Consider the following 21,955-nt stretch of genomic DNA (forward strand, 5'->3'; position numbering starts at 1 on the left):
TCACCTATCCTGGAGTCACTAGGGCTTGAGGAACTTGACCCCTTGGGGGTCCAGTACTGTCTGTAAAGATTGTTGGAATTGCACTGACAGAATTAAACGTGATGTAAAGGTTCTGTCTTAAATGATATGGAAACTGGAGTTTCCTAAGAGTAGAAATGCAATGTCCTATTTCTTTCCTTAATGGAAGGTAAGCCACTGGACTTTTAAGAAATGGCTACAACTTTTAATATGAAAACTTATCCTTAGATAAGATATTGAAGTCACTCAGTGACATGGTAATCTTGTACTTACTTTGGCTTATCTTCATGATGCGGAGATTAAAGACGATTATTGCAGAGCATTAACTCCTCTGGTTTGTGTAGCAGATATGTCCTGAATCGTTAAGTAGCCTTTTTTGGTTTACTGCCTTTTAGACCTGGTTGTTGTTTTTGGGAAGCTTGGAGGTACTCAGTATTGAGTATTAAAAGTATACCTTTTTCTACATATGTACTTGTCAGTTATCTGTCATTGGCTATGCAGAGTTTTGGCACAGTAACCCTTCCCCCCCCTCCTGCTGAAGGGGGAATCCTCCAAAGAGACCTCAGTTATCTTCATGGTGAGGATCTCGTGCTTGAGTGACAGTCGTCCTAAGGCGGCATTTATAGCCTATGGATTGAATTTACTGGTTAAAACAAACAGTTGTTTTGTACAAATATTTTGTTACTAATATCCTTTAAGGGTTGGCTGGTTTTCACTTTGCCCACCTCTTGTTTCAAATGTAGGAATCAGCCATATAATGGATAGGTAAGGTTCATTTAAAAAATGTAAATAGTTTAAGATTTATTTTTTAAATATTTACCTCTCCATTATATAAACTGCCCTCCCTACCTCCCTACATTCAAAGTGAACAGAAGTTGACTGACCGGCTATAGGTGGTTGTACCTATTAGATCCCTGGTTGGGGATGGGGAAAGTAGATGGATAGAAGGATATTCATAGAAAACCAAGTGTTCTCATTTTTTGTTTCAATCTGTCGAATTTCTGCTGGCGTGGAAGTAAAAGCTACCATATTGGCCAGCATATTAGATGCTCTTTTTTAATTTTGAAATGTATAAAAAACTGCCCTGCGTCCAATGCGGCCGTATTACAGATGGGAGACCAAGTGTCATAGGCTAGGCTAGGCCTAGCCTATGGCAAGCATACCGGATAGGCACAAAAATTTCTACTAATGCAGTAATAAAACATTGACAAACTAGCCAAATTATTACACTAAATTGTGTTGCTGGAATAAAGTATGAAATCATATGTAAATTTACACTCACCTTTAAAGGAAACTAAATGAAATTAACCATAAATAAACAACATTTATATGTTCCTGAGACAGGCCACTAGCACTATGATTTTGTTGACATCACTCATTGCAAATGGCTGACAGGCTAACTGCCGACGTATCTTAAGAAATTTTTTGTAAGTGTGATAACAAACTGATAATTCAGCTTGTTTTCAATATTTTATTATCAATAAAATATTGAAAACAAGCCATAGTTAGCCTGTCAGCCATTTGCAATGAGTGGATGTCAACAAAATCATAGTGCCATCCTGGTGGCCTGTCACATAAACATTGCCTATTTATGGTAAATTTCATTTAGTTTCCATTAAAGGTGAGTGTAGATTTACATATGATTTCATACTTTATTCCAGTATACTCTCACAATATTATATTTCATGCACAGAATCATACATTTTTCCTTACAAAATCTCTTTAAAATATCTTGAAATAAATTTATGATGAAACATACTAAAACTTTTTTTTTTCTACAAAATATCCTTGTAAAATAGGGGTGCGTCTTATGCACCAGCAAATACGGTATATAATGGAGAGGTAGATATTTAAAAAATAAATCAATTAAATATTTATATTTTGTACAGGTACCCTTACCAATGTTTCCTTCAGTGGAAATGTAGCAGTGCTGTTAAGCGAGTAAGAATTACGAGATTGGGTGATGGGTCACTCCGTAGTATTAATGAGCAATGATTCACAGTTGGAGCTTACGTCAATCATCTAGGGGAGGGGTATCCGCTTCCTTCCACCTCTCTCAGTTGGCAAAACAGTTGCATGAGTGGGTGTATCATTAAGCTGTCAAGCTATCCAGTTACACTCAGGGCAGGAGGACTATTTATTTGGGATGAATCTTACCTGCTGTTAAAATTAGCTTAAATCTCCGCACCGCTAGGCGAGTTGGCATTCAAACAAAAGATCGAATGGCTGTTCGGATGACTGCCTTGTACACCTGTTCTCCACCATGTGTGTTTTGAATGTTTTAGCTCCTGTCAGAATTCTCCTTGCAGCCATTGTGTATAGGTGCTTGTTGGTATTTCATGGCTGTTTGCTACTATCTTGGTAATGTACATTTATTTTTCCTAGGATGCCTCCACCGGAATCAAGGCTAAGAACGTCAGGTTCTGTATGAAGGATTACTCTGTTAACAGCATGTTGATTTTTTAGAAGATACACTGTTTATGCCGGCTGCAATGGTATAAAATGTGATCGGGAGAATAGGTACTGTAGTAGGGATTTTCGAAGGACTTTCTGCTTACGTTCGTTAGTATAGGAAGAGAAGGGAAGCAGATAGATTGTAAAAGCAACTAATTAGGTCAGGTTATCAAATTGTCATTTCTCCCCTTTCTCCAGGCCCTTCATCTGTAGTTATCCATACTCAGTCTAGGCTTTTGCTTTGCTAATGCTTTAGTTAGTGCTGATGCTTCCTCTTTAGCCTGGCCTTCTGCTCCCATTTCAGTTCAGGAAAAATGTATTGAGAATTTTGAACAGGACGTAAACCTTATTTTTTAAATGAATCTAACCTCTCTATGATAGCTGTATTTTCTGCATCATGAGGGAGGACTAGAGTGTGAAAAGTAAAATATTAATGGGATTATTTAGTTTGAACCGTCTATTCACCCATCCCTTTTTGGGTGGCTTGTGCGTCTATAGTTTTCCATTCAATTTTTTCTCCGTTGTTGGCCTGTGAGGACACATTTGAGTGTTTATGTGATTTCATTGATTAGATCATTATCTGAATTTGGTTTGGGTTTTCTTGTTTTATAGTTGTCATTTTATAGGATATCTTCCAAAGATTAGAAAGACAAGTCATTTCCAATCTGTAAGGTAAGAGGGTGCATACCCGACTACTCTTCAGTTTATGACCGTCAATTTGGTTATTCTTCAGTTTGCGACAGTCACAACCAATGATCTCTATATCAGTGTATTGGTTGGTCAGATGAAATAATGAATATTTATTAAAAGTACTGTAGAAGCAGATATAAGAAGCAGATAAGATTAGGAAAAGACAGAAAAATCTTCTAACTCTAGGACAGGAAGTGAGTTTAGAAGTAAGTTTCTCATTTTCACAACCTTTCAAAAAGCAGCTCTTGCTGCTCTCCCAGTTTTCCTAGTAATGTTTCTCCTTCAAAATTTTCTCCTCTCAATGCTCCCCATGTTGTTCAGGATATGAGGTTTGGCAATTAGAAGTGATATAGCTATAATTATAGTCTTAGGGCCACTTACTGCTTTATCAATCCAATTATTCATCCTTCAGATTTTCCCCTTGGGACAGAGGAAGTGCCAACCTCCTCCCATCCTGTTAGCTGTACCCTAGCCACACCCTGTGACTCTCCTTCTACTGTTGGAGGTACAGGGAAGCGGGATATGTCCAGGAGTGGAAGCGGTTTGTCCTCGTTGTCGTCTTCCCTTGACCAACTTGGCATGTGTCACGTACAGGTTGGCACTCAGTCACCAAAAGAGTAGCACGACAAGATCAAGTGAATTTCAGTAAATTAGTTTAGTAGGATTCTTGTTGCAGAAAAGGGTAATGTTCAAGGACAAACAAACACAGATGAAATATTAAATAAAGTAATGCTAAAGACGATTAAATTATAATTATGGGAAGTAAGTGTCAGCTTGTATAATGTAATAACAGTATGAAAGAGAAAGCTATAAAGTAAAATTGTTTCAAGTTATATAACTGCACGTAACACGAACAATGTAGTGTGCCTGCAACTGTGTTTAAGGAGTGATATTATAGGTAAGGTTTAGTGCACTCACTCTATATCTAATTTTGTATCCCGTAGGTCTTGCTGGAGGCCACATACTCCTAGTGATCCCTATCCGGGTTCTTCCTGTAGTATCCCTTGCAAGATAATTCGGTATTCACTTGGAGGCGTTCACCTGACATACGTATGCTTGCTTGACAGCAGGCGCTCGCCTGGTAGCAGGCGTTTGCCTGGCAGCAGGCTCTTGCCTGGAAGCAGGTGTTCACCTGGCAGCAGGCGCTCACCTGGAAGCAGGCGCTCGCCTTGCATCGGAAGCTGTCTTGCCAGTAGGTGCTCACCTGCCCTCAGACACGCACTTGACAGCAGGCGCTCGGCTGACACTGAATGCTTCCCTGCCATTAAGATTTTTGCCTGGCACCAGGCTCCCAAGTTCTTCTCAGTCCCCCAGGTGGTTTGGCTATGCCGGTTCATCTTCATGTATTTTGTCCGACTGGAGGGATTTTCATGGGAGTAGCCACGATTGGGTGTATGAACGCATTTATTCTCCACATTTTCCTTCCTTTCTTAGGCGTTCTCATCAACTTTTGATGTCTACCTCATGAGACAGTTCTAGTTTCTCCTTCTTAGGGAAGTGGGAGCTTCTATTGTAGTTCTCGCTCTAATCAGATGTCCTGTTTCCAGTCTCGGTCCTCTTCTTTGTTGACTTGGGCAACTCCTGAGCATTCTAGTGCTTTCCTCAGCAGTGTTCTACATGTGGACACCTCGGGCAGCTTGCCAGTCTCTGAGGCAGGATTCAAAGTACTCTATTCTTGAGCCTCTTTTAGGCGTTCTCGAGCCTTTTTTAGCACTGAGGTTCGGCGTATTCACCTGTTAGTCAAGCAGATCCTTGTTTGATTGCTACTGTATTGACATCAGAGCAGATTGGAGTATCTTCTAAAAGTTCTTCCCCTTTTCTTCCCCTCTTTATGAGAAAGAGGAGAGCAATGTCTTAAGAAACTAGGCAGTTACCCTTTATCGGAAATGGCTTAGCAACAACAGATGTATAGCAAGCTAGCCAGTTCTCCTTTAGGGTTCCCCTCTTATCTTCACAACGAGACGTTCCAGATCTTACGAGAGGAAGTAGACTCTCTTGGGCTAAAAGGAGCTGTGGAAATAGTCTTGGATTGAGTGGTAACAGTGGACATGATGGATGCTTACTTCCATGTACCAATTCACCCAAATTCAAGGAAGTATGTATTTGCAATTTGTTTTTCAGGGCAAGGTGTACCAGTTTTTGGCAATTTACTTTTGTCTTAGCTCAGCTCCTCAAGTTTTTGCAAGAGTCCCATCACAGTAGAGCAAGTGGGCTCACATGTTAGACACTCGGATGTTTCTCTACCTGGACGACTGGCTGATTCTAGCGTCCGGTTTAGATGGGGGCCTGAGGGCAAGAGATACTCTTTTGAAGTTGACAATTATGTTGGGAATACTGATAAATATTTCAATTTCCAATCTAATACCAACTCAGAACCTTGGTTATCTGGGAATGCTTCTGGACACCAAGAATTTCCTGGTTTCTCTGAAGGAGAAATGCATAGATAACTTTCTTTTAATTCTAGAAGAATTTCTATCCTTCACAACCTTGCCAGCCAAGAAATGGTTGACCCTGTTAGGGCACATGGCATCACTAGAGAAGTTGGTTCTGGATGCCAGGCAGAGAATAAGGCCAATTCTTTTCTTTCTCAAGAGGCGCTGGAACCAGGAAGTTCAGCTGGAATCCATTCAAATTCAGGTCTCAAGGGAGTTGGAGGACCCTCTGAGATGGTGTAACCATCAACCTCGACTTTTGCTAGTAGTCTCTCTCCAGTTGAAGAGCCCAGACCTCATGTTATATTCTGATGCATCATCAGAAAGTTGAGGAGCAGTTGCAGCAGACAGGCATTTAGCTTGGGTTTGGTCCACAGAGGAACCAAGAACTCCATATCATTTAGTTAGAGATATTGTAAAACTAAGGTATACTTAACTTTTAGAGATATTGGTTGTGTGGAAGGCCCTACTAGCATTAGAGGATCTAGTAAGGTGTGAAAAGGTAACAATCATTTCAGACAATTCAACAGTGCTGGCATAGCTGAGCAATCAATGAGGCACAAAATCAGAAGCTTTGTTCTGCCTTTCAAGTCACATTCTCACTTGGTCAGAGGAGTGGGAGATCCTTCTGTTTCCCAAGGTTATGCCTTGAAAAATGAACATTGTGGCAACCAACTGAGCAGGAAGGACCAGATTCTGTCTTCCAAATGGACTTGCTATGGGGCACTCTTCTAATGGACCTGCTTGCTGCCAGGTCCAACAATTACCTGCCAGTGTACTACTCTCCAGTTCAGGATCCTCAGGCATGGGCAGTCGACGCATTGCTCTTAGACTGGTTTTATCTAGACCTCTATGCTTTTCTCCCCTTTGCTGTGATACAAAGAGTACTAGCATAGTTCTGTTTAGCTGTGAATTCATGCACAACTTTTGTGACCCTTTGGTGGCCACCCAGAGAATGGTTCCTCTGTTAGTAGATAGCTCACAGCTTCTTTCACCAAGGAAACATCTTCTCAAACAGCCAGGAGGTATGAGGTTTCACCAAAACTTCCCCATGCTTCAGCTGACCACTTGGAGAGTCTACCATCTCTTACCAGCAAGAGGTTTTTCAAAGGAATGCAGGAAGCCTATCCTTAACCTGTTAAGCGTCACCCACGTAATAATACGTTTACTGTGATCTACTCAGCGCCTTCAACGGGATATTACGTTCAAGACTTTAACTCTGCTTTTCAAGCTGTCAGCCCCGTAATAATACGTTTACTTGTATGGAAAATGTTGGAACATCATTTGGTAACACTCTCAGAACACGTAAGCTGTAATTGATGACTTATTTCCTCCCTGGCAACTCTTTTCAGTTGGTCGCTGATGCCTAGATGACTATTTTTTCAGTACGCTCGGGCGTTTTCAGAGACAACACCGTTTTTCGTCGTTCTCAATGAATGTCACAAAGAGGAGGCATGTCTTCAGTTGAGATAAATCAAATCCTAACGAGGTGTCTGATACTGAAGACATATTTGATGATGAGAGCTCTAGTTCTGAATCCTCCATGATGAGGATATTGAAGAAACAAACTTTTCTTCCAATAGCGGAAGTGAAGATGACTTCTCATTGCAGAGAGAGAGAGAGAGAGAGAGAGAGAGAGAGAGAGAGAGAGAGAGAGAGAGAGAGAGAGAGAGAGAGAGAGAGAGAGACCTTACTTGCTTGAAAATTTTCCAGGATAATGAGAATCCATTAGAATTTTTGAGAAATAATTTGATGATGAAATCAATGATTACCTCGTGAAAGAAACAAACAGATTTGCAAATCAGTTTCTAGATGAGAATGTAGAACATTTGTCTCCACAATCACGAGTACATAGATGGATTTTAGCCCCTGCTTTAGAGATTGGCATATGAAAGAATAATAGTGCATGTATGTACAACACTTTTCATTCAGTATTTTGTAGTCTTATGAAATAAAATAATAGTAGTAGTAATAGTTTTTATCCTATCATTTAATAAAATTCTACTCTTAACTACAGTACGAATTATAAGCATAAAAATCAATATTAACTTTGAAAAACTATCATCAGTGATATGACCACTAATTGCAAGAAAAAGATGCGTTGAGCTCATCCGGGGACGCTTAACAGGTTAACTCAAGAAGGGAGTCAACTAATGCACTGTATCAAAGACAGTGGGCAGTATATAGGGCTTGGTGCTCTGTTAGAAGGCTTACCTGCACCTGTACCTCTGTGAATAACATCATTAAATTCTTACTTAACTTCCACTACAACAGACATTTTTCAGTCCCATCCATTAAAGGGTATCGATCCATGTCAGCTGCTATATTGAGGCATACTGGCCTAGATATTTCGTTTAAGATGGATATTAAGGAGGCCATCTGCTCCTTCTAAATTGATATTCCTAAGTCTCCAAATTAACTCTTGGGCTGGAATTTGGATTTGGTGCTTAAGTATTTATGCATGCACCCATTTGAGCCCTTGAGCACAACCTCCTCTAAGGATTTGACTGTGAAGACTCTGTCTTTGGTAGCATTGGCTTTACTACCCAAGGAGCAGTCTTTTCTTTTTTATCCCTTTTCAAGGCCAAGAATGATTTTAAGTCTCATCTTCTCCTTTGCTCTTTCGTGATCACCAGTCTATCCTCTTTGATACTAGGTGAGGAAGAAATTTTCCCTATGTCCAGTCAGAGCTCTCTCTGTATATTTGCAAAGGACTAGGAAATTAGACAAAATGTCAACAGCCTTTTTTGCAGCCCTGGGAAACCTGACTTACCCTTGTCTAAGAGTGGTATGTCTTGTCTGTTGAAGGCTCTGGTGAGAAAAGCACATGCAAATCTAGACTTGACTCTTTTACCATCAGCTTAAAGTAAGATTCCACAATGTGCGAGCAGTGGCGACCACTTTCTTTCTCTGGGGAAAGTTGTCAATGTGGCGCACTGGAGGTGTAACTTTGTACTTATCTCGTGCTATCTGCAAGATGTGGAAATCCAATATGAATTTTGCAGAGCTCTTTCACCCCTCATTATGGCAGGAGAACTCATATCCTCAATAATTAGGGTAGCTGTACTCTAATTTTCCTGACTTTTCCTATTTAGTTAGGAAATTGTCGAATTTTGGGGAGTATGAAGGTAACTATGTTGTATTAGGTGAGAGCCTTCATTCTTTTACTGCCGTTGCTCTGCTGGCCAAGGCACAAAGTCTTTGTCCCACTTGCATTGGGAGTGAGTGGTATCCCTAGCAAGGAATCTCCAGCATTGTTCAGAGTTCTTGCTACCTAATGAATTAGTCCTCACTTGGTGACAGTACCAACAGATGGATGCTAATCATCAGGTAAGTAGCGTCTTATTCCTGGAGGAATTTTATGGTTTTCTTGGGTTTACATATTAAATTTGTCCTCGCACCTTTCCCACCTCCTTTGCTCAATGTTGGAATTAGCTATCATAATAGAGAGGTAAGATGCATTTCAAAAATAGAAATTTTTATAATAAAATTTATTTTTTAAAGACTTCACTATTATGTATCACCCCCCTACCTCCCCACACATGTGGAAAGAAGAAAAAACTGAATGGGAAACTATAGACTCAGACCACCCAAAAGGGGTGGATGAATAAACAGTTCAAACTAAACGATCCTATTAATTTTATTCTTTTCACACACTATCGTTCTCCCGCCTGATGCAGGAAATAGAGCTGTCATAATAGAGAGTTATTTAAAAAAATTAATTTTATTATAAAAATTTCCTTTTTGAAAATTAATAAATCATTGTAACGTACATATTGTACGTATGCACGCAATCATTCTGTGGTGTCGTGAACTTCTTGGAGTTTTAGTTTCATATTTTTATGTTTTAAGATGCAGTAATTCATATTTCATTAAAGGATATGTACAGTACAGGCAGTCCCCAGTTATTGGCGGGGGTTCCGTTCTGAGGGTGTGATGATAACCGAAAATCTGCGATTTTTGAGGCTTATCGGTGCCGAAAAGCGCTGATTTTTGGTTATCGGTGCCTCTGTTAGGTATACGTATATTGGTGCTGATAAGAGGAAATCGGTGATTTTTGGTGCCGAAAATTGCCGATTTTGGTTGCTAGACAAGTGCCGTTAACGGAACCAAGCCTGCCGTTAACCGGGGACTGCCTGTACTGAGAGAGAGAGAGAGAGAGGGGGTGGGAGGTGAACTGAGGTATGTTTACATCGTAAAACGAATCAGGAAATGGCTGTTTAGTGATTTTGAGGGATTTTACTTTACCTTGAAGTATGTTAAATATTTAAATATGCATTAAAAAAATGTTTTATTGATATTTTGCTGTGTTTACATCAATATGAATATTTGAAAATTAGTAAATCATTTTATCATAAAAAAATATATTTGTTTTAGTCACGAAAATAACATAAAAATACAGTAATTAGCGAATATTGCTCTATGAAAAAATCCACAAATTAGTGAATTTTCCGCAATTTATTTGGATTTACGTTCCACAGAAAAATCCATGACTAACTGAAGCCACAAATGCTGAACCACGATATAGCAGGAGTCCACTGTAATTCACAATTACTATACTAAAATTGCCCTAAAGGATTTACTCACAAATGTTTCTACATGGCCACAAGTACCACTTCTCCACAGTATGATGTTAGGTAACATGATCATTGGGTCATATCCATGAAATTTTAGTAATGTATTAAAATATTAACACTGCCTTAAAGGACATACTCACAAATTCTTCTAAACTCAATTAGGACAAAACTAAATGGATTCCCATAGTTGTATTTCTGTGCATTTCATAACTCTTGATTACCGAGTCTATCCCCAAGCACAAGGTAAAGGTTCTAGGCTGTGTTAGTTTGTGCATAATTAAAATAATTTATTATTGGAATTGTTGCACCAGATTTATATGAAAGTGTCTCTAAGATATCAAATTGTTAGGCAGGGATCACCATTATGAAAAGTACTTGTTGTGTTCCCTTGGGAAAATGACAACTATCACGACACATTTTCTTAACACTAGTGACGTCACTATTCGCCGAGTAATACCTGTTGAAAGTAGATCCGCATGAATGTATATGCTTTAACACTTGAAAAGAAACTCAAATTATCTATCAGTGTTAAAAAAAAGTAATTAACTGATGCGTTTCAATAATAAAATTGTCTAATAATATTGCATTAATGCTAATTATTGCTTTGTTAGGAAAAAGCAAATACAGCATAGCCTGGTGATCTGCTTCTAACGTTTTGCCTTGCAGGAGACCTACTGGCTCCCAATTTTAACAAATAGAAGCCTACTCGTTAAAATTTTAGAGAACTGTAACATTTCACTGAGTCTTAAAACTTTTTACTTAGCTTGAGTGGGGCTATGATGATCGACAAATGCAATGTGAAACACCATTTCTGGAGCAAACGTTGGGGACACATAAATTTTGTGACAGACCAAAGTGTTATGAGGAAGATAGCAGACATACACGCTTTTGTCATATCTGTGTGAGTAGTACTAAGGAGAGTCAAAGCAGTCGGCATGGACATGAGATAGGAGCCCTCCTGTCTTGAGCCCTTTATATTCTGTCAGTGTGCCAACACACTATTCTGGCCAAGATTAACTATAAGAGAATTCTTTGAGATTGGTTGGTCTGTCTTTTGGAGCCCTAGGGAACCATGAGCGTGTAACCTTTGATGATGAACAGTGACTACACTATCAAAAGTTTTTACATATATTGTATATAAGTCATTTTATATACATGCATACATACTGCTAATTAAGTTATGTTAGTGCCAGCTGTTGCATCAATGAAGTTGACCATTAGTTCTGATTAGTACTTGCATCCATTACTACCAAGAAATACTAGTCACCATCAGTATTTAAGCTCCTTGGATATCTGTGGGGCTAGCAATCTCATCCCAGGATTTGCTGAGAAGCAGAAGGAATTATATTATGCACACTATACTGCTTTTATCTTCGTTGAGTGTGTTATAGTGCTGTCAGTACCACTATCTCATTTTAAGTTGTGTGAAGAGTGTGAACTCACACCAGTGTTTTGCATTGTGCATACTTTTGAAATGAAAAATAGTACAGCATATATCTTTATAAAACTGCTGATAATGTATATATAACTTGTTTATGTCACAAGCACTTTGGTTAGTACATTTGCTCTGCAAGTTAAACAGCAGTTTAGTACCTGTTCATTTTGGTGTGTTCATGTTGCAGCCATGTGTCAGATGTCATCATGTCAACATAGTTTAGATTCCTGTTACTGAGTCACTTTTTTTGAGTTTAAGTTATTTATGAAAATGTGTGGGTTATTGTGTACATTTTGTCTCTTCCAGAGTTTGAATTAGATACCCAAGTATAATTGTAGGTGCCCTAGATAGCCATTCATAAGATTTTAATTGTTTTCAGCAATTTTTTTTTATTTCATACTTACTTTAGGTTACGGGGTATCGGCAATATGAGCGAATATATTGAACTGAAATGGAATTCGCACTCTTCCACTTTCACGAAGAATCTTGGCAGTTTAAGAGAACAGGTAAGAAGTATTGACATATTGTGTCAGTATTGATATTTCTCTCAAGGTAGTTATATTTTTTTATTGTAAGGTTTGTTTGGCAATCAATGTATGTAATTGGTGGAAAGGAATACAGTAAATTACTTTTTATATGTAACAGTCAATTTAATTGAGAAACTTGCTCCTTTACTCTCATGCGGGCTCAGTCATGTACCTACTCAACTCAGGCAAGCCCTCATAGAAAGTCCTTTAACTCATCAGTTTCAGTTGAGAACGCTGTACTGTACTGTATGGTATATTGATAATTGGGGATGGCTCACCTTAAGAAAAACAAATATGTCTAATAACATTGTAAATTTTTCAGCAAATATATACTGATGTCACTATTTCCTGTGGGGATCAGTTTTACCCAGCACATCGACTGGTCCTGTCATCTTGTAGCAGCTTTTTTGAAAAATCACTGGAGATGACCAATTGTAAATCTCCTGTTCTGCTACTTTATGGCATAGAACAATTCATATTGGAACATTTGTTAATGTTCATGTATGATGGACAGGTATGGAAAGTACTAGTAGATTAGTAGTAAGTCTTTTCATTACACATTTTTTATCTTCACCCTTTTACATTTATGGGATGCCCATTTTGAATAGCATACTTTGGTATGATGATTATTAGCATAATGAAAATTAAGAGCTGGGAATGAATTTTTTTAATGTTCAGTTACACTTGATGCTAATATAGCAAATTATTTTTCTTATATATATACGTTCAGAACTGTTTTTCCCTGCTTGCTCCTGCTTTTATTATGCCTGAGCCCTGGTTTTATTCTAAAAAAAATTTGCATATCACTTACCAGACCACCTCCTTCATGCCTTATGAAAGTTCACAAAGACTCATTTAACATCTTAAGTTTGATGGTGATTATAATTTCTTTTAAATACTTTAGCTTGCTTTGGGTTTGTTAGCTTTCAGAATTTTACTTGAACTTATGCAATATACAGGGGAAAGTGCTTGAAAATTTTTTAGATAAGTTTTATTATAAAAATTTGTCAATTTGGATTTTTACTGGTGAAGTCCATAACAGAGGCAGTCTATTTAGTGAGCCAACTAAAGATGTAGCACCATGCAGAGATATAGAGGTTATACTACATTTGTTTCTGTGCTATTGTACAATATAAACTGACACCTCAAGTAGGAGTATTCCTAAGTGTGAGCTGGAATCATTCATTGAAACTTGATGACAAGACAGTTCACTGGTAGTATGTGTGTGAGTGGGGAAGCCATCCCCTTCTACAGTTATGAAGCACTTAGTTTTTGGCTGGGGTTGAGTTGAGATGTGTTATTGTACTCTAACCATCTTGTTGAAATTTTTATCTTTTTTCTCATATGTGTTGTCTTTTTTTCGTTCAGAGTGGAGTTGAAATTTTTATCTTTTTTCTCATATATGTTGTCTTTTTTTCATTCAGAGTGGATTTGAACAAGAAAAGTGAACAAAAAACTTGAAGGATGTTGGATATTTGGCCTTATTTTTCTGCATTAGTAGGTCCTACAAGGAGTGTGGTGGCTGGCCTCATTGTATGGACAGGTTCAGCAGTAATGTTGGAAGGCCTAAAAATGTGCATTCTCTCTCTCTCTCTCTCTCTCTCTCTCTCTCTCTCTCTCTCTCTCTCTCTCTCTCGGGTACACGCGAAAGACAACTAACCTGTGCTCTTCAACAATTGCTAACCCAATTCCTTGTGCTGAGTTCTCCCCAGCTGAGGCAGCAGCACATGTTCATGGTTTCCCACTGCCTCCTACCAATCTTTCAAAAGTGGTACTCAGGGCAATTTTCCACTGCTGTTTCCACTAAAGAACTCCTTAATGCTGTTAAGTTTCCTGTTGCAATCTCCTCCTCCAGTGAAGCCTTCCTTTCACCCACAGCCTTTCAGCACACACAAATTATTCTTGTTCTTGCAGAAGTAGAAATTATTTATTGAGCCTTATTAACCCTTAAACGCCTACTGGACAAATCATACATCGACTAAAATTGTCTATTGGGTGCCGAGTGGACGTACCATACGTCGACTACAAAAAATTTCAACCTTCGGTCAACTTTGACTCGACCGAAATGGTTGAAAAACGCAATTGTAAGCTAAAACTCTTACATTCTAGTAATATTCAATCATGTACCTTCATTTTGCAACAAATTGGAAGTCTCTAGCACAATATTTTGATTTATGGTGAATTTTTTTAAAAAACTTTTTTCTTACGCACGGGCGGTAACTCAGCCGAAAATTTCATAAATCCTTTCGTCATTTTGTCGTAATTTTTGCACTGTTCTATATTAGCCGTTACATAAAGTTTTATATATGAAAATGTGCGCAATTTCATGTACAATACAGCAAAATGCAACCCATGGTTGTAGCTTTTATCAGTTTGGAAATATTTTCATATAAACCACGATAACTGCCAAAATTTCAACCTTCGGGTCAACTTTGACTCGACCGAAATGGTAAAAACGCAATTATAAGCTAAAAATCTTACATTCTAGTAATATTCAATCATTTACCTTCATTTTGCAACAAACTGGAAGTCTCTAGCACAATATTTCGATTTATGGTGAATTTCTGAAAAAAAACATTTTTTCCTTACGCTCTGCCGCTGATAACTCGGCTGAACATCTCAGAAATTCTTTCGTTATGTTGTCGTAATGTTTGCATCGTTTTACATTAGTCATTACATAAACTTTTATATGTGAAAATGTGCACAATTATATGTAGAATACAACAGAAAATAGCTCATGGTTGTAGCTTTTATCAGTTTTGAAATATTTTCACATAAATCACGATAACTGCAAAATTTCAACCCGGTCAACTTTAACTTGACCGAAATGGTAAAAACGCAATTGTAAGCTAAAACTCTTACATTCTAGTAATATTCAACCGTTTACCTTCATTTTGCAATAAATTGGAAGTCTCTAGCACAATATTTCGATTTATGGTGAATTTAAAAAAACATTTTCCTTACGTTTTTGTGGTAACTCGGCGAACATCTCAGAAATTCTTTCGTCTCATTGTCGTAATATTTGCACCGTTTTATATTAGTCGTTACATAAAGTTTTATATATGAAAATGTGCGCAATTTCATTTACAATACAACAAAAAATGACTCATGGTTGTAGCTTTTATCAGTTTTGAAATATATTCATATAAATCATGATAGATAGAAAAAATTCGACTTTCGGTCAACTTTAACTCGACCGAAATGGTCGAAAACTGCAATTGTAAGCTAAAACACTTACAGTTTAGTAATATTCAATCAATTAGCTTCATTTTTCAACAAACAGGAAGTCTCTAGCACAATATTTTTATTTATGGTGAATTTTTAAAAAAATTTTTTCTGACCACGCTGCTACTTAATTCATGCATCATTTTGTGATAATATTTTCTCTGTGTTGCTTTGATCGTTTTAAAATTTGTTATATACCAAAATCATCGCAATTTAGTGTACAATACAACTAAAAAAATTAACTCCTTAGCTTTAACCGTTTTGCTTACAGCGATTTGTATACAATTATATACGAGTTTTTTTAGCTGTCATATATTCCAATATTTATATATGATTAATGATATTTTTTTTCATTTCTGATGGTTGCATACTAAACTTCAGGCAATGACAAAAAAAAAGAGCCAAAAATGAACTCTTAATCTTAAAAACTAAGCGTGCTGTGATTTTTTGAAAAAAATTTTTTTTCCGCTTCGGCGCTAACTCACCGAACGCCGCCGGCATACGGGAGACGTTTTTGTAAATAGGGCTTCGGCGTTAAAGGGTTAACAGAATTTTCCAAGAACATGTCTTCTCTAAGCTATGGGAGATGCTAAAATTACTGCCATTTGTGAACCCAGGGAAAGATCCTTTCAAGAAAGAGAATTATTGGCCCATTGCACCGACATCATGTCTGTGTAAAATCACAGAAAAATTGGTGAATGCATGTTCAATGTGGTACTTAGAACATGGTAAATATTTGTCCCCAGCTCTGTGTGTTTTTTGAAGTATGCACTCCACAACTGATGTGTTGGTTCAGATAGAATCATCAGTATGTAGAGCTTTTGCTAAAAGCAGCATCTCATCAGTGCTTTCTTTGATCTTGAGAAGGTTTATGTTACAACATGGAGATAGGACATTCTGAGGGACCTTTATGAATGTAATCTGAGAGGCAGTTTGCCTCTTTTTATCAAGGTTTTTTTCAATAAACATGTTATTTCAGGGTCAGGTCAGAGCAACAATGTCAGATGTATTCGACCAAGAAGAAGGATGTCAAAAGGAAGTGTTGCATGTGTAACCTTGTTCACCTTAGCATTCAATGGGGTATCCAAAATAATTCCCCCAGATGTAACATATACTCTTTTTGTTGATGATCTTTCAATATCTTTTGCAGCAACAAGAATGGCAGTAGCTGAATGCCACCTTCAGCTTTGTATTGATAATATCATAAAGTTGGCTAAGATGAATGGTTTTAGATTTACAACAAGTAAACGGTAATAATGCACTTCTGCCATATGAGAGGATCTGGATCCTGATCCAGATCTGTTCATACATGGGCAGAGAATGCCATGTGTTGGTGAAACAAGGTTTCTTGGGTTTTGATAGCAAGCTGACTTGGATCCTACATCTGAAATATATTAAGACAAAGTGCTTGAAAGCAATGAATGTGCTGCAAGTTGACTCCCACACTTTGTGGGGTGCCTACCAAACTCAAATATTGAGACTATATAAAGCCTTAGTCTTTTCAAAATTTACTTATTGGTGTGAAGTGACACCTCGGCAAAGCCTGATAGCCTTAAAATGATTAATTCAATTCATCATGGAGGAGTAAGGTTAGCTACAGGAGCATTCAAGCCATCACCTACTGAGATATGCTTATAGATGCTGGTGAGATGCCCCTGGATCTTCATCAGCAAAGTCTGCTGGTTCAGAACTGGTCCAGATTTCAGAGGCTCCCTAAGTCTTTAACCAGGATTTTTATCAGAAAGGAAAGGCATTGGCAATTTTGTGAAAATCACTCCAAGCAACTTCCACCATTTGTTTTTAGAGTAAAATGTATAACCAAACAAACATGCCAAGGATGGAGATTTTACCAGCTAGGTATTCAGACCTCGTGGTGTTCTGTTCTCCAGTGCCACATACCTGTCTTGCCCTGGAAGATGCCTCTCAGCACCCCTGGGCCATTCTCTCTCTCTCTCTCTCTCTCTCTCTCTCTCTCTCTCTCTCTCTCTCTCTCTCTCTCTCTCTCTCTCTCTCTCTCTCTCTCTCTTTTCTGTGGTCAACCATGTGTTGATTAAACTGAGGCTCAGAATACCTCCATGGCTCTTGGCTGTCTCCCAGAGAGATTCCTTGTGGACCCACTCACCATCCATTGGAATCCGACCATCTTGATCTGACACAGAGGACCATCTCTCCAGTCAGAGCTTTCAGTTAGTGGATTGTGGTCCTCCTTTACCCTCTTCATCCAAGCTCTTCTTTGTCACCATGATGGAAGCTATCTACTATGGAACAGGCCTTCAGACTGAAGGGCATATATCTCTCAGTTGTCGCTGGGCACCCAACCATACTTAAAAAAAAAAAAAAAACTTTCTGTTGAAGTTAATGTTATTGTTCACTGATACTTTTCATTTTATCAAGACTGAATCGGTACACTTCTTTTTCTCTTCAGGCAACCTTCTCAGGAATAAGGAAAAATTATTCAAGATTTTTTAAAGTTTTTCGTATTCTAGTAGACAGACCATTTCCTCACCTCTTGGCAACGTCTTCATGACTGGATTACAAATTGACATACAGGGTTTTCGTTACTACATGCAGACATTTGAATTTTAAACATGATGCCATTGGGGTGCTGAATTTCTGTTGATCGATTGGTCTCGTTCTGTCACTGGTGGTCAGAGCGGCAGCATGGGAATTCCTGTTGCTCTGTAGGACATGTCCTATGCTGCGGCTTGCAGCAGGGGTTGTGGGCAAGGGCGTGATTCCCGTCTCTTGCCGATAGTCTTGATATATACAAACTCCTTATTCAGAAGCAAAGCCAGGTGCTGTCTTTTCCAATAGGGAGCTTGAATCAGTCTTGCTCTCTTGGGGCTTTAGCCTCTGGGGAGGGACAGGTCTTTTTTCATCCATAACTTAGTTTGGGCTCTGTATGAGCCCCTGAGACCAAAGCATAATGGTGAGTATTGTGGGAATTTTGTCCTTCATAACCCAACTTGGGCCCTTGTGAACCCCTGAGACAGGTGTCAGACCTAGACCAGACTCACAGGACTGTCATTCCTTAGTGAAGCATATTGGTGAGTATCATGGCCTTTTTGTCCAGTATTGGGAGGTTTGGAATTGCTCATGCTTATTAATTCCCCAGTGTGTGTGTGGCAGAAACTTGGGAATCTTCAATCTGATGAGAGACATGAGAGCTTTTGTTTCCTCTCTCCAGGACCTTATTTGTGGTCTGGTTGAAAGGGTTTTGTGCATGGTGTGAGCCATATATGCACCCAAAGTAGGACTAGACCTCTTGCAATCAGTGTTGTTGCCTCTTGGTAGTGCAGGCAAACACAAGAAGTAAGTGCTTGGAAACACCATTTCTGATTTTGTGATGTATCAGATTAGCTTAATCTGATTCTGACAAGAAGGCAGTCTTACAGTTTGGGCAAAAATTTAAAAGGTTTGGGCATGATTCCATTCCTTGCATTTTGGAGTAACTTTTTGGTAGCAGATGAGGACAGATGTCTAAAGCATCAGTCAGACTTTACCGCTTCTTACCTGAGGGACATCACCACAGGTTCCCAAACTCCTTTGCTCTGGGAACTGCTCTGGCTGCTGAGCAAGTAGTGCAAGCACCTAGCTCCTTTTGGATGGAAAAGCATCTTAAGGTACTCTAAGAGTTTAGGGGATGGTATAGTGATTGGCTTATCTTTCTTCCTTCTTCCCACTGCATGGTAGCATCTAGGCCCTATCGCATGCTGGACTAGGCACAGGTGTAAGTGGCTACTCTGTCTAGCAGCCAGTCTAGAACTCCAGCTAATAAGATATGACTCTGCTCTTCCTTTTAATAGGGAGGCTCTGCTTTTCCTTTTAATTAGCCAGGTATAGCTGTCTTCCAGTTTTTGCTGTAGCACATGGCTTTTCATATTTTGAACCCACCTTGCTGGCTCACATTACTGATCTGACATTCCATGCCAGACTGAGTAGGATGTGGATCATGAACTATAGGAATAAATAATTTTTTAAGTAATTTCTGTTTTTTTCTTAGATATACAAACCAGAACCTTTTATCATATCACCCTACTTTGTCCCAGATGCCAAAGGAAAAGTGCTTGGTGATAGCGGTGAGAGAATGGTATTCCTCAACTCATCCCCCCGTAACCACCAGTTAACTAGTTTTTTACCAAGTTTCAGTGACCAATTCCAGCTTGTGCTGAGGTATACTTCAACATAAAAGCTATTTTAAGCATACCTAGGAAAAATACAAATTATTTAAAAATTTTTTTTATATTACTACTATCTCCTGGAGAGAGACTGTACAAAAGCAGAAGACCTTGCTCCTCCCAACATTGTATGTGGTTGGAGGAGCTGAAGGTTTTGATTGCAGCAGCAAAAATGGGGTTGTTGTAATAGATTGTGGATGGTCCATCAGCAGAGCTAAGAGGTTTATGAACCAAGCTTCTTGGGGCCAAAGTGAAGTGACCATAGCCATGGTTACATTCATTAAAGAAAAAAGCTTCCTTGAGTCTAGCCTTGTTAAGGAAAGTGACGGGAAAGCATAGGCTTCATGTTGCACCAGGTAAGCATTAGTTTCCTTACCTTGTGCTGTTGGATCCAGGAACAGTGACCAGTTATTTGGTAGTTAGCAGCTCCTGCTGATTTTGAACAAATTAACTCAAGGTGTGCCCCAAAACCTCCATAACCATTTGCATGCTGGGTATAAAGACATTCTCATGGTAAGTTTTGATTTTTGCAACATTTTGGAGTCTGTCAGCATATTGTTTCTCCCAGAAACAAACCTGGGAAATAAAGTAACATTCTGTTCCTTTGCTTGCAAAAAACTTTCTGTTGCTGACAGGCACATGGAGGGTGACATCTCATCCCGTTTGTTATGAATATAGGCCACTGCTTTATGGTTGTCAAACATTATTCCAACAACTGCTTGTTTTTTGCTGGAAGACTGCCTTCAATTTTTACATGCAGTTCTAATAGGCTGATATGGCTGCTGCTGCTCATCTACTGACCACAGACCTAACACTAGTAGAGATTGCTCAGACGGTAAAACTTGATCTCTGCAACTGAGTGAGTTTGCCAGTATATTTGGCCTTCTAGGAACAAACTTGGAAATTAGAATACACAGTAACATTCTGGTTTTCCAGCAATAAAAAACTTGTGTTGCTAACAGGCACAAGGAAGACTTTGTCATGCTCCATTTGTCTAGGCCACCTTTGTCAGACATTATCCCAACAGCTCTGCTAGGAAAACACTTGTAGACCCAGGAGAAGAGCGGTAGTTATAACAGGTGGCTAATATGGTTGCTTGCTTCCTATAGTTACCATAGACCTAACACATATAGAGATCACTCTAGTGGAGAAAAAGAAATAAAAGATAAATTTCATGTAGAAATAGATAATATCATAGATGAAATACCATGAAGAAATGTGGAATTGTGTATGGTGATATGAATAGAAAAGTTGGTAGGAATAGTGAAGGTAATGAGGATGTAATGGACAAGAGAGACCTAGGAGAGTCTGCAAACAAAAATGGGGTGCAATTTATTAGTTTTAGTGCTGCAAGTAATATGGGTATTGGAATTACTCTTTTCCAACAAAAGGACATCCATAAATACAGTTGGACATCTCCAGATGGCAGTCATAAAAACTAGATAGATCATGTAGCTCTTAATCTAGAAAGAAAAAAGAATATTGAGGAATGTTATGAGCTTCAGAGGAGCAGATATCAGCAGTGATCACAGACTTGTCATTGCCACACTAAAGCTGAAATTAAGAGTACCCTGTAAAAAAGTAGATCGAATATCTAGGTTTGATAAAGGAAAGCTTCTTGAAGATGAACATCAAGAAGCTTTTGCAGTACCTTACTAAAGCTGAAATAGAAAGCACCCAATAAAAAAGTTGACAAAGGTATCTGTTTGATACAGTTAAGCTTCTTGAAGATGAACATCAAGAGGCTTTTGCAATCAAATGTTAAAATAGATTTGCAGTTTTAGAACCATATCTGAGTAGGAGCTGACAATCATTGAGGGCTGGTTCCACATCAAGAATATTGATCATTCTGTGGGAAAAGATCAAGAAGAGATAAGAAAGAATATTTGGACAAACAGGCTGATATGTTGGCAAAGCTATGTATTCAAGGAGTGGCATTGGTGTTAGGGTAGCTCGCAAAAGAGAGGAAAATACTTCTTGAGAGGAGGAATAGACCAATCATAATATCAGCAGAAGATTAATATACCCGAAGCTGACAAAGACCTGAATTGGTTTATGAATTAATTCACAGTTTTTGAATAAAGAAACTTAATGATAAAGACATATTATGATGGAATCACTGTAAAGATGATTTCACTGAAACTCTAATGATATTTTGTTTACAAATGAGGCTCCCCTTCAAATTGGGACCATCTTGACGTGTTGAGGGGGCTCTCAAACCTAGAGATTAATTTTTTTTTTTTTCCTAAGTTTGATCCCAAGTGTCCCACATATATAATAATATATTTTAGGAGTAATTTTGTGGATTTTTCCACTTTTGTCAAAATGACCAAACTTAACCCTTAAACGCCGAGCCTCTATTTACAAAAACGTCTCCCGTATGCCGGCGGTGTTCGGGAGTTAGCGCCGAAGCGGAAAA

General features: G+C 38.5%; 1 protein-coding gene across 4 annotated transcripts in view; it reads left to right on the plus strand.

Annotated features, from left to right (window-relative positions):
- LOC136834414 (zinc finger and BTB domain-containing protein 41-like) overlaps positions 1–21,955 on the plus strand; it is a 96,792-nt gene that overhangs the window by 43,945 nt on the left and 30,892 nt on the right. For 3 of the 4 annotated variants that reach the window (XM_067097006.1, XM_067096988.1, XM_067096997.1), the window contains exons 2-3: positions 12,016–12,112; positions 12,456–12,647. In XM_067097006.1, the coding sequence (XP_066953107.1) occupies positions 12,035–12,112; positions 12,456–12,647 (270 nt within the window). In that variant the 5' untranslated portion in view covers positions 12,016–12,034. Of the gene's footprint in view, positions 1–9,784; positions 10,232–12,015; positions 12,113–12,455; positions 12,648–21,955 lie in introns of those variants that run through there. The other variant, XM_067096977.1, reaches the window with a different exon arrangement.

The sequence above is a fragment of the Macrobrachium rosenbergii genome, chromosome 4, assembly GCF_040412425.1.
Source record: "Macrobrachium rosenbergii isolate ZJJX-2024 chromosome 4, ASM4041242v1, whole genome shotgun sequence".
Classification (NCBI taxonomy): domain Eukaryota; kingdom Metazoa; phylum Arthropoda; class Malacostraca; order Decapoda; family Palaemonidae; genus Macrobrachium; species Macrobrachium rosenbergii.